This window comes from Nicotiana sylvestris, chromosome 6, assembly GCF_000393655.2.
Source record: "Nicotiana sylvestris chromosome 6, ASM39365v2, whole genome shotgun sequence".
NCBI lineage: Eukaryota > Viridiplantae > Streptophyta > Magnoliopsida > Solanales > Solanaceae > Nicotiana > Nicotiana sylvestris.
This window is the reverse complement of record NC_091062.1, coordinates 161,744,498-161,756,692: the sequence shown is the minus strand read 5'-3', so window position 1 is coordinate 161,756,692 and position 12,195 is coordinate 161,744,498. Positions and strand designations below refer to the sequence as shown.

Genomic DNA, 12,195 nt, shown 5'->3' with positions numbered 1-12,195 from the left:
CAGATATAGAAGTCACAACCTATTAGTTGCCTAGGATCTCTTTTAAAAACCCATTAGAATTCAGAAACGCTGAGTGACAGAAATAACTTCAGAGAAGTGCAAGTTTTGCAAATGCCCTAAGGCTTGCCTATATACAGGACTGATATTTATGTTAATGCAGAAACAATACAAGTTCAGAAATAGTCTCTTTTTAAATCTATAGGCAGGATATCTAATGAGATTGTAGCAGTTTTGAAAGGACTAATTTTAGAAAAGTTATCGCTTAATAAGGCCAGTTTTGAGAAGTAAACTAGGCGAGGCACGATTGATCTATTGGGCTAATTATAATTACTAGACAGAATTGTGAGTTAGATCCCTATAGACATGATATCTAGGCATATTACTGATTTTAGTCAATTTGCAGTAGCATATGAAAGACTTGCTAAATGGGAATTACATCCTATAGGCATGATATCTATACTTGAGTTGATCTTAAAACATGATGACTTGGAACCTAGAAACATGATTTCTAACATGGCAAATGCAGGATTTAAGAACATGGTTTGTATCTGATGCAAGTGACGTTAAAAGTGAAGTCCTTATAGGCATGATTTCTATCATGAAATTAAAAGTGGAACCCTATAGTCATGATTCTACTATGCAAAAACAATCAGATTCAATAGGAATAAAAACCATATAGGCATGTTTTCTATTACGCAAAAGTAATCAGATTCAACAGGAATAAAACCCTATAGGCATGTTTTCTATCGATTAAGGTAAGCAGATTTGAAAATAAATCCTAAAATTAGGATTTCTACTCAGGTTACCCAACAAAGTATACATCTACCCACCCTTTCACTAAATACCCCAAATATCTGTTTACAAGTTATTACATGCCCACAGTTACCCAAAGCTTCCAATGGTCTTTCAAGCCTCATTTCGATAGACAAATCAGAGTCTAGGTGCATCAAAGTTCCCTAAGGGTCTCAAGGACCCCAGGCAATGCTTACACCTAGACTTAATAGCCAAGCATTGAACCAGTGCATTGTGGAAAGCCAGCCTCAGTATGCTAGAGTTCCAAGGGTTCTCAAGAGGAACCCAAGGTAGTACACATATTAGAGGGGGTAGAACTTATTAACTAGGTGTAGAGTGAAAGTGCAAGACACATGTTTGAAAGAAGTTTATTAAAGACTGGACTGAGAGGCGTATTTTGAAATCAAGTAGTAACAGAGGTTGTTGAAAAGAAGTTGGCTTAGTAAACAAATTTCAAACATTTCAGGATAAGACCACATACAGTGAGTAAATGAATTCAGTAATCATACAAGGGTTAAGGGGTTTGGGGATACATACACATTGACTGCAGACACCTGACCCTAGTAGAAGTATTAGGACTGGTTTGGACCTGCTCAGAGATAGTTTGACACTGGCATAATCACAAAACAGTCATGAACACATAGTGGGGAATAGGGATTTGGGATTCACAAAGTGGCAAGTGCATAGTAGGTAAAAGAATACAATTGTTCAGGCATGTTTGAATCACACAAAGGGAATACATGAACTTAAAGGGAGGGGGTGGTCATATTAGCATGCTTAACTACAAACTTCACAATAAAACCACAAGTGAAAGTAGGCTAGAAATAAAATAAACTGAAATAAGAAGAGAAACATGTTGTTGTTGAGACTTTAAATTAAACTAGGACATACCAGTGAAGATAAAAAGTAAGCAGAATGAAAGAACCAAGGAGTACAGATAATTAGCCTTGGCTTGTAGCCGGCTAGTAGTAGTAGAATAACACAGAAATTTTAAGTAAGAGATGGGGGGTTTTGAAAGCCAAGTGTGTGTGTTGTTTGTGAAAGACTTAGAATATTTATAGTTGAAAGTAGGTAGTGGAATAAGATAAAAAAATTATAGTAGTATACTAGTTTAAGAACTCAGAATCAATCATCTAGAGAATCAATGAAGTACTTCCTTGAGTTAAGGGAGTCAAGGCCAAACGGGATGATTCAGTACCATATAAGAGAGGAAGGAAAATCAGTGCATGATTTAATAAGGAAAGGGTCAAAATTCAGTAGCTAAAGTAGTCAATTAGGACCAAATTCAGAAGGACTCAATTAAGGAAAGACTAAGTAAAACAAAGTGCCATAGTAAATAAGGTAATGGAATTAGTTAATTCAAACAGACGAGTAAAATTCTAGGACTTTGAAGGAAAATCTTTCAATTACGAAAAGTTAAGGAAAATCAGAATCAATCATGGGGAGTCATGATTCTGCATACCTCAACATATAAATAGCAAACAAATAAGGTCGATTATATAGGCAGAAAGAAACAAAAGATGAGCAAAAACACCCATGTAGAGGTGATGTAAGTAGGGTGGAGATTCAGCAGAACACATTCGAAGCATGGTGACCACAAGAGATTAACAAAAACCAGGTAAACAGGCTAACATACAGAAACGAAGTAAAGGAAAGTCATGCTAACACACAGAACCAAAGTGGAGAACATCATGCTAACACCCAGAAGCAAAGTAAAGAAAATCAAGCTAACACACAGAGACAAGTAAAGAAAATCAGGTTAACACACAGAAACAAGTAAAGAAAATCATGCTAACTCACAGAAACAAGTAAAGAAAATCTTTAAGAAATTAGGGATTTTTAACAGAGTTGAGTTAAAAAGCAGTAAGAACTTAGAATCGGTCAAGATAAACATGGAAAAAGGTTTAATCATCAAGAAATCGGTCGAAACAGGTATAGAAAGAACTCCAAAAACCCTAGTTTTTCAAAGAGAGTAAAAATGGTTTAGAGTAGAAGATCTTTCAGAAGAAAGCTTGAGAATAAGCAAATCACAGAAGGGAATAGACTTAAAGCATAAAAATAACGTAGATCTAAGAGATTCAGAAGAGAGTTAAGGTTTTAAAAAGAAACCCAAGTAAAAATCAAAAGAACCTATTGAAACTTCACCGATCGTGACATATAAGGTGTGATTTTGCCCAAAATCACACCGGACAACCCATAAGTAGCAGAAACAGAAACCCTAGGTCCAAATCGACATGGCCCATGATCCTTGAAAGCCTTAGAGATGATGAGCAGGGTGATGAGAGACCCATTGGAGGCTTGGGTTGAAAGGGATAGTCGCCGGAGATGACCGGAGACGGAGGGGAGTGGAGGAGTCTAGGGTTAGGTTTGAGAGAAGAGTGGAGATGAGAGAGCATCTGAAGGCAGCGGTTTGGGGGAAATGAATTAGGTTTAGGGGTCGTTTGGAAATTAAAAAGGAAATGAATTATTTGGACCATTGATCTGGGAGATCAACGGTCAAGATTAAAACGGGTAGGTGGGTTCCGGGTTTGGGTAAGGGTTAATAGGGTATGGGTCGGGTTTTTAACTGTAAAATTGGGCTAGGAATTGGGGTTCGATTTGGCTATAATTTAAATAGCTAGTTTTTCCCTATTTAATTTATAAAAATAATAGATAATTTCTGGAAAATATTTTAAGGTGCCAAAACGATTTAAAATACATAATTAACAATTTAAAAATGCAAGATCTAATTTTATGTATATAAAACATAACTATATCTCAAAATGGGCTAACATTGCAATTATATGCAATTTAGCTTTAAAAATATCAAATGTAATTGTAAAAATACATAAAAATTACACTAGCCATATTTTGGCATAAATATTGAAATTAAATAGATGTATTATCAAAACAATAATTTTGGAAATAATTATTTGGGATTTTATGGATAAAAATGAAGAAATAAATCAATTTAAACCCTTAAAAGTTATGAAAAAATTAATAAAAACCTTGGGCATGCTAATATATATATATATATATATATATATGTGTGTGTGTGTGTGTGTGTGTGTGTGTGTGTGTGTGTGTGCTATGTTGAAGGTATTTTTGCATATTTAAAATATATAGGGAAAAATTGGGTATCAACAGTTGCCCCTCTTTACCTGGGAAGGATGAAAGAGTTTTCGGGTAAAGAAATAATGGCCAATTTTGACCGGACGAGATGTTTTGAAAGACAGAGGCCGAGCTTCGGTTTCCGAGTTGCCTACATATCCCTGGTTTTATAGGAATCAGGCCATGTGTAGTTCTGGATTAACCTGCGGAGTATGCCGATGAAATTTTGTTAGAATGGACACGAGATGTGGAAGCGGCTACGATGAGCGTTTAAGGATCGGGACAGTTGGAGGGAACTTAAGAGGGATTGCTCCTGCCAGGATAGCGGTTGCTTACTGGTTACCTGCAGATAAAAGATGCTACAAACATATTTACAAAAATTTAAACATGATGCAAATTCCCTTTGGACAATGACAGTTGTCTTCGGACGGTAAAAGATGACGTCCTTGGAGCATGATGCCTTGGGCCTTGAATTGTTTAATGAGGGATTTGTAGGCCATGAAATGATGTTCTCGGGCAATGAAAATGGTGCCTCCGAACCATGACGCCTTTGAATAATGATATGCAAATTTGAGAGATCCTCAGGCCATGGCTTGGTGTCTTCAGGCTATGAGGATGGTGCCTTTAGACTATGACGCCCTTGGACAGATTGGCGATGTTTCAGCCCATGATATGCAATAATATTATGTAACAAGACAAGGTTTAGTTTTGAGAGATGGAGGATAGAACTTAGCCCGATTGAAAAGCAAGTAAATAGTAGTAGAAAATAGAGCAACATTGGTGCAAAGATAGACATTGTTTAGTCCTGCGCAAGTGGGGGAGGCAAGGGTTATTATGATGCAAATTAGGAGGCAAGGATTAGCCTCATGCAAACATGGAGTCAGGGATTAGACTCATGCAGTAATGGAGATAGAGCTTAGTCTCATACAAAGAGAACGTGAATATGGAGGTAGAGCTTAACCTCATGCAAAATGCGGGACATGACTTAGTCCCATACAAATGAAAGGAAAGGCTTAGCCTTATGTAGATATGGAGGTAGGGCTTAGCCTCATGCAAAATGTGGGACATGTCTTAGTCCCCATGCAAATATGGAGTCAAGGATTAGACTCATGCAAATATGGAGTCAGGGCTTAGACTCATGCAAATATGGAGTCAAGGATTATACTCATGCCAAATGTGGAGCTCATGCAGGATTTGGAGATAGAGCTTAGTCTCATGCAAAGAGAAGGCAAATATGGAGGTAGAGCTTCACCTCATGCAAGATGCGGGACAAGGATTAGTCCCATGCAAATTAAAGGCAAGGCTTAGCCTTATGCAAATATGGAGGCATGGCTTAGCCTCATGCAAAAAGCAGGACATGGCTTAGTCCCCATGCAAATATGGAGTCAAGGATTAGACTCATGCAAATATGGAGTCAGGGCTTAGACTTATTCAAATATGGAGTCAAAGATTAGAATCATGCAAAATGTGGAGTCAAGGATTAGACTCATGCAAAGAGGAAATAGCAGATAAGGTTAGAGTATATCTTATCTAGGATAACTTTAGCGTCTAATGGTCGGATGGATGGTGAATCTGAAAGCTATCGTCAAAATGTACCTACGCTTAAAGAAAAATCGTAAGTTTCATGAGGGGAGGTTGGTTCTTGCTTCATCTACCGGCCTTGCTTCGCGCCGCTCTGGAAGCCCCTTTCGAGTTCCCCTAGGTAACACTTGACTGTTAAACAATAGAATTTTTGAAAAATATTCATTCATTGATAAAATTAGGATAGTTTTTGATATATCAAGTAACTTTGATGAACTAGCGACTGTAACACATTTCAAAGGCATTGCAGCTCTCTTATATTGGAATTTTGAGGGTCCTCCTCAAAATTCTGCCCTAGTTTAGTAGATATTTTGTAACTGTTTGCGAATGGTTAACCTTGCTCAATTTTCTTCTGAATTTTGAGAATCCTTCTCAAAATTCTGCCCCAGATTTTGACTGATTACTGGCTTCCTGACATGTGATGGCGTTGGCTGGACTTGCTCTCGAATTTTGAGGACCCTCCTCAAAATTCTGCCCCAGTTTCTGATTTTGGGGGAAATGAAAACTTTATTATGATATGACCGAACCCATAAGGTTGCCTACGTATCCCCTCTTAAACGGGAATCAGGTCAAGCGTAGTTCAATTATATCAGGAAACAAAATGTGAAGTAATCTAGGCATAGTATCTCTTGACTGCATCTGAATTAATCGGTTTTGGCCAAATCTCTCCATCCATCTCTGCAAGTATTAGTGCTCCTCCTGTTAGTACTCTGTAAACCATATACAAACCTTGCCAGTTGGGAGAGAATTTCCCTTTGGCTTCATCTTGGTGTGGAAAAATCTTCTTCAATACCAACTGTCCTGGTGTGAACTGCCTTAGTTTGACCATTTTGTTGAAAGCTACGGACATTCTATTCTGATAGAGTTGTCCATGACATACTATGTTCATCCTCTTTCTATCGATAAGGGTAAACTATTCATAGAGACTTCTTACCCATTCTGCATCACTGAGTTCAACTTCCTGTATGACTCTTAAAGAAGGAATCTCTACCTCGGCTAGGATGACAGCCTCGGTACCATAAACCAACATATAGGGGGTTGCCCCGGTTGATGTGCGAACTGTGGTGTAGTACCCTAACAAAGCAAAGGGTAACTTTTCATGCCACTGCTTGTGATTTTCTACCATTTTCCTTAGTATCTTCTTAATGTTTTTGTTGGCGGCTTCTACAGCTCCATCCTTCTGAGTTCTGTAGGCTATGGAATTTTTGTGCTTGATTTTGAAAGATTCACATATAGCCTTCATTAGATCACTGTTGAGGTTAGCGGCGTTGTCAGTGATAATGGACTCAGGAACCCCGAATCGGCAGACGATACGATCCTTGACAAAATCTGCGATGACCTTCTTGGTTACAACTTTGTAAGATTCAACTTCTACCTATTTTGTGAAGTAGTCAATGGCTACCAAAATAAACCGGTGTCCATTCGAAGCAGTGGGCTTGATTGGACCAATAACATCCATTTCTCAAGCAGCGAATAGCCAAGGTGAGCTTGTTGCATTGATCTCGTTTGGTGGAACTTTTATCATGTCGGCATGCACTTGACATTGAAAGCATTTGCGGACATACTGAATACAATTCGTCTCCATGGTTATCCAAAAGTAACCTTCCTTGAGTATCTTCTTGGCCAAAACGAAACCATTCATGTGAGGGCCACATTTCCGAGCATGCATATCCTCAAGTAGCTTAGAAGCTTCGTTTGCATCGACACACCTTAGCAAACCCAAATCTGGAGTTCTTCTGTACAATTCCCTCCGCTATGGAAGAAGTTATTTGACAATCTCCGGAGTGTGCGTCTTTTAATGTGATTTGCATGCTCCGGGTATTCTCCTTTTGATAGGTACTCCTTGATGTCATGGAACCAAGGTTTTCCATTGGCTTTTTCCTCGACATGAGCACAATATGCCGGCTGATTATGAATCCTCACCGGGATGGGATCAATACAGTTCTTATCTGGATGCTGTATTATTGATGACAAAGTGGCTAATACGTCGACGAACTCATTCTGAATTCTGGGCACATGTCGAAATTCTATCTTTGTGAACCTCCTTTTCAATTCCTGCACATGATGCAGATATGGCTATATCTTGGAATTCTTGGTAGCCCATTCTCCTTGCACCTGGTACACAAGCAAATCTGAATCGTCGATCGCCAACAACTCCTAAATGTTCATGTCGACTGCCATGTTGAGCCCTAGTATGCAGGCCTCATATTCTGTCATGTTGTTGGTGCGGGAAAATCTGAGTTTAGCAGATACGGGATAATGCTGACCCATTTTTGACACCATAACTGCTCCAATGCCTACACCTTTGAAATTTGCGGCCCCGTCAAAAAACATCCTCCAACCGTCATATGCTTCAGTAATGTCTTCTCTTACGAATGATAATTCTTCATCAGGAAAATACGTTTTCAAGGGTTCGTATTCTCCTCCCACTAGATTTTCGGCGAGGTAAACTGCCAATGCTTGTCCCTTGACTGCCTTTTGAGTTACATAAACGATGTCAAACTCACTCAGTAGTATCTTCCATTTAGCCAACTTCCCAGTAGGCATGGGCTTCTGAAATATGTACTTCAGGGGATCCATCTTGGATATGAGGTATGTAGTGTTGGCATAAAAATAATTCCTCAACTTCTGGGCTGTCCAGGTTAGAGCATAGCAAGTGCGTTCAAGCAGAGAATACCGAGCTTCATAAGGTGTGAATTTCTTACTCAGGTAATATATGGCTTCCTCCTTTCTTCCTATCTCATCATGTCATCCCAAAACACATCCAAAGTTCCCATCTAACACGGATAGATAAAGCAATAAAGGTCATCCTGGTTCTGTTGGGACCAGAACTGGCGGTGAAGACAGGTATTCCTTAATCTTGTCAAAAGCTTTCCGACAATCCTCGATCCAATTTGTCTTGGCATCTTTTCTCAGCATCTTGAATATGGGTTCACATATTATTGTGGATTGTGCTATGAATCAGCTGATGTAGTTGAGCCTCCCCAGGAAGCTCATCACGTCCTTCTTGCTTTTGGGTGGTGGTAACTCCCGAATAGCTTTTACTTTAGTCAGATCCAGTTCGATCCCTCGTCGACTGACAATGAATCCCAGTAACTTTCCAGTAGGAACCCCGAATCCACACTTTGCGGGGTTCAACTTCAAACTGTACCTCCTAAGCCTGTCGAAGAATTTCCTCAAGTTTGTTATGTGATCTGCGGCTCTCTTGGATTTGATGATGACGTCGTCCACATATACCTCTATTTATTTGTGTATCATATCATGGAAAATGGTTGTCATGACCCTCATGTAAGTAGCTCCAGTGTTCTTCAGACCGAATGGCATCATCTTGTAACAGTATTCTCCCTAAGGCGTAATAAAAGTTGTCTTCTTGGCATCTTTTTCATCCATCCAGATCTGGTGATAACATGCGAAGCAATCTACAAAGGATTGGAGCTCATGCTTGGTGCAGTTATTGATCAGGATGTGTATATTTGGTAGTGGGAAGTCGTCTTTGGGACTTGCTCTGTTTAAATCTCGATAATCAACACATACTCGGACCTTCCCATCTTTCTTTGGAACTGGCACAATATTAGCTAACCATGTTGGGTACTCAACCACCCTGAGAACCTTGACTTTGATATGCTTGGTAACTTCCTCTTTGATTTTCAAACTCATGTCCGGTTTGAATTTTCGGAGTTTCTGCTTGACTGGCGGACACATAAGATCGATAGGCAACTTGTGAGCTATTATAGATATGCTTAAACCAGTCATATCGTCATATGACCATGCGAAGAAACCCTCATATTCCTTTAGGAAACGGATGTATTCTTCCTTCTCTATTGGCGACAAGTGAATGCTGATGCGGGTTTCTTTGATGGTCTCGGCGTCTCCCAAATTTACTGCTTCTGTTTCATACAAGTTGGATTTAGGCTTGTTCTCAAAGTTCTCAACTTCCCTGACAATTTCATCGGGTATCTTATCTTCTTCCTCTGAGTGACTATTCTCATGTTTCATTACCTCATTACATATCACAGTCACTGGTTCATCAGGAAAAGTAATAATAACACTGTATAAGGGATAAGTATAAAAAATAGTAATGAATATTGATAAAAGATAAATGCATTGATTAAAACTGAGAAAATTGTTCAAACAAAGCTTGGCTCGATGAATCGAGTGTTTATTTTGAAACAAAAAAATCTTAAAACAAAATTGATGGAAATTTAAAATGCCTTGAACGACTATAAATTCTGCCAAGCTACCCAGGGACTCGGCGGGCTCGGGATGGCGTAACGGTCCAGTTCCTGAGAACGGCTCCCTTTGCCACAGTTTGAATGGAGAGGCCTTCTTCCTTCTTCTCCTCAATTATGGCACTACAGTCCATATCCTCATCTTCCAAAAACAAATCCTTTAGCCCAACTAGTGCTTCTTCTTCAGCAGTTCCCCATATTGTATCTGCCTGATGTAAATCTTGTTCCAAATGGGGTATCGGTTGCTCGAGAAGGTAATACGGTCCACGCCATGGAGGTGACCATTCCCTGTATTCCTTCCATGTATACTGGTATTCGAGCTGAAAGGTGGTACCATGATTTTTTAGCCGTATTGGCTTGGTGATACCCTGAAGGTTCTTTCCCAATCCTTTGTCGGTTTCATATCCGGACCATGCTAGTGTGCTCTCTATTTTGTTGCTACACCACTTATCTTTCTCGATGGCATTGACCCGTTCAATATGGTGATAGGTTTCTCCTCCCAGCCTTCTTCTATGTCCAATGGACGGGATGGTTTGACTAGTATAGATGGGATTACTCCCATCTCCATAAATGATTACCTCCTGGCGGTTCCATTCAAATTTCACGACTTGATATAGTGTGGAGGGCACGACTCCAGCAGCATGGATCCATGGGCGGCCCAATAAAAGATTATATGAGGCTGGTATGTCAAGCACTTGGAATTCAACGTCGAACCAAGTTGGCCTCATCTGCAAGCAAAGGTTGATCTCTCCCTAAGGTTGATCTCTGCAAGCAAAGCACTTGGAATTTGTCTTCAAATTGTAAAGTAATATGCAGTGCTCAATTGTGATTCAAACCTTCGGGCGGTAGCTCATCTTCATGGAAGATAATCTTATGGCTCTCCAGCACCTATCCGACCATGTTGGCCATTTCTCCACCAGTGATATTATTGGGTACATAAGCCTCACTCAGTACTTTTATCAAGGCGTTCTTGTGTGCCTCTGAATTCTGTAGTAGTGACAGGATGGATATCTGAGCAGGGACTTTGTTCAGATGATCAAGAATAGAATATTCTTTCGCCTGTACTTTTCTCCAGAAGTCATCCGGTCCGGTCTCAATGACATGCTGTCTAGCAGTGGCATCCTTATTCGAACCTCCCAGGTGCTCAGGTGTATAGACTATTCCAGTCTAGTTATCCCTTATGCGGTGTCAGATTCCTCTATCTTAGTCTTCCTTTTTTGTCGAGCCTCAGCGACATAATACCAAGGTATTACCTTTGAGTTGAATGGGGGTGTGGTTAACACCGTCACGGTAAAAGGTGTGACCACTTCTACTTCAAATGGAGCGAAGGTGGCTGCGGGCGGAGCTACTTCCACCTCGAATGGAATTGATGCAGTTACCTTAATGTTAATGGGTGTCGGAGTCTGAACCACGATAGGGGTAAGTGTAACTGCAACCTTAAAGTCATCGCCTTCTCGGATAAGCCCGATTGATCCCTCAGGGTCCCATTCCTCATTTGTTTCTATAACATGTACGTCGTCACCTCTATGATCAGGGAAGGGATTGTTGCAGACATTGGGTGCAGCTTTCTTCACTTGGATGACCTTATTATCGATGAGTGTCTGTATCTTATCCTTCAATGTTCGGCACTCAACAATGGTGTGCCCTTTCATACTGGAGTGGTATGCACAAGTTTTGTTTGGATTGACCCATTGAGATGGATTTTCTAGCGCCATAACGGGAATATGAGTGACATAACCTGTAGCCTTTAATCTTTCATATAATTGGTTGATGGGCTCAGCAATAGCGGTGTATTGTCTGGGTCGCTTGCGGTCGAAATTGGGTCTTGGTCTTGGATAATTTTGGCGATTTGGTGGTGATTGAAAGTGGGATGGTTGGGAATTATAGGTATGATGGACAATGGCTGGTTGAGAATATCTAGGAGATGAGGGTTGATATGTAGGTGCTGATTCTTGGTATGTGGGTGGAGATGCTTGGTATGTAGGTGGAGGTGCTTGGTATGTCGGTGGATGTGTTTGGTATGCAGGTAGGGGTGTTTGGTACGTGAGTGGAGTTTTTGGGCCTTGAGCCACCATTACTGCCCCAACCTCTCTTTTCTTCGATATGCCACCTGACTGGAGTGCCTTGTTCGTGGCTTGTAGTGCCTCGAAATTTGTTACCATTCCGCTCTTGATTCCTTCCTCGATCCTTTCTCGGAGTTTGATGATATCAGAGAATTTGTGATTTTCGATAACCATCAACCTTTCATAATATTGCGGATCTTATGCTCTGACAAAGAACTTATTCATCTGTTCTTCATCCAAAGCAGGCCTGACCTTGGCGGCTTCCGACCTCCAACGAGTAGCATATTCGTGGAAGGTCTCAGTAGGTTTCTTCTTGAGATTTTGAATGTAGAAAACATCAAGTGCATTTTCTGTGTTGAACGTGAATTGGTCCATGAAATCTGATGCCATGCTCACCCAACTGGATCATTTCTTGGGGTTCTAGCTAATATACCAAGACA

General features: G+C 40.2%; 1 protein-coding gene across 1 annotated transcript; it reads right to left on the bottom strand.

Annotated features, from left to right (window-relative positions):
• Nucleotides 1-6,076: 6,076 nt before the first annotated feature.
• On the bottom strand, nt 6,077-11,407 carry LOC138871582 (uncharacterized). The gene is made up of 6 exons (XM_070149467.1): nt 10,946-11,407; nt 9,705-10,420; nt 9,004-9,511; nt 7,717-7,938; nt 6,398-6,838; nt 6,077-6,274 (listed from the first exon to the last, which is right to left on the bottom strand). The coding sequence occupies exons 1-6, from the start codon at nt 11,405-11,407 to the stop codon at nt 6,077-6,079; spliced, it is 2,547 nt and encodes an 848-aa protein (XP_070005568.1).
• Nucleotides 11,408-12,195: the final 788 nt, after the last annotated feature.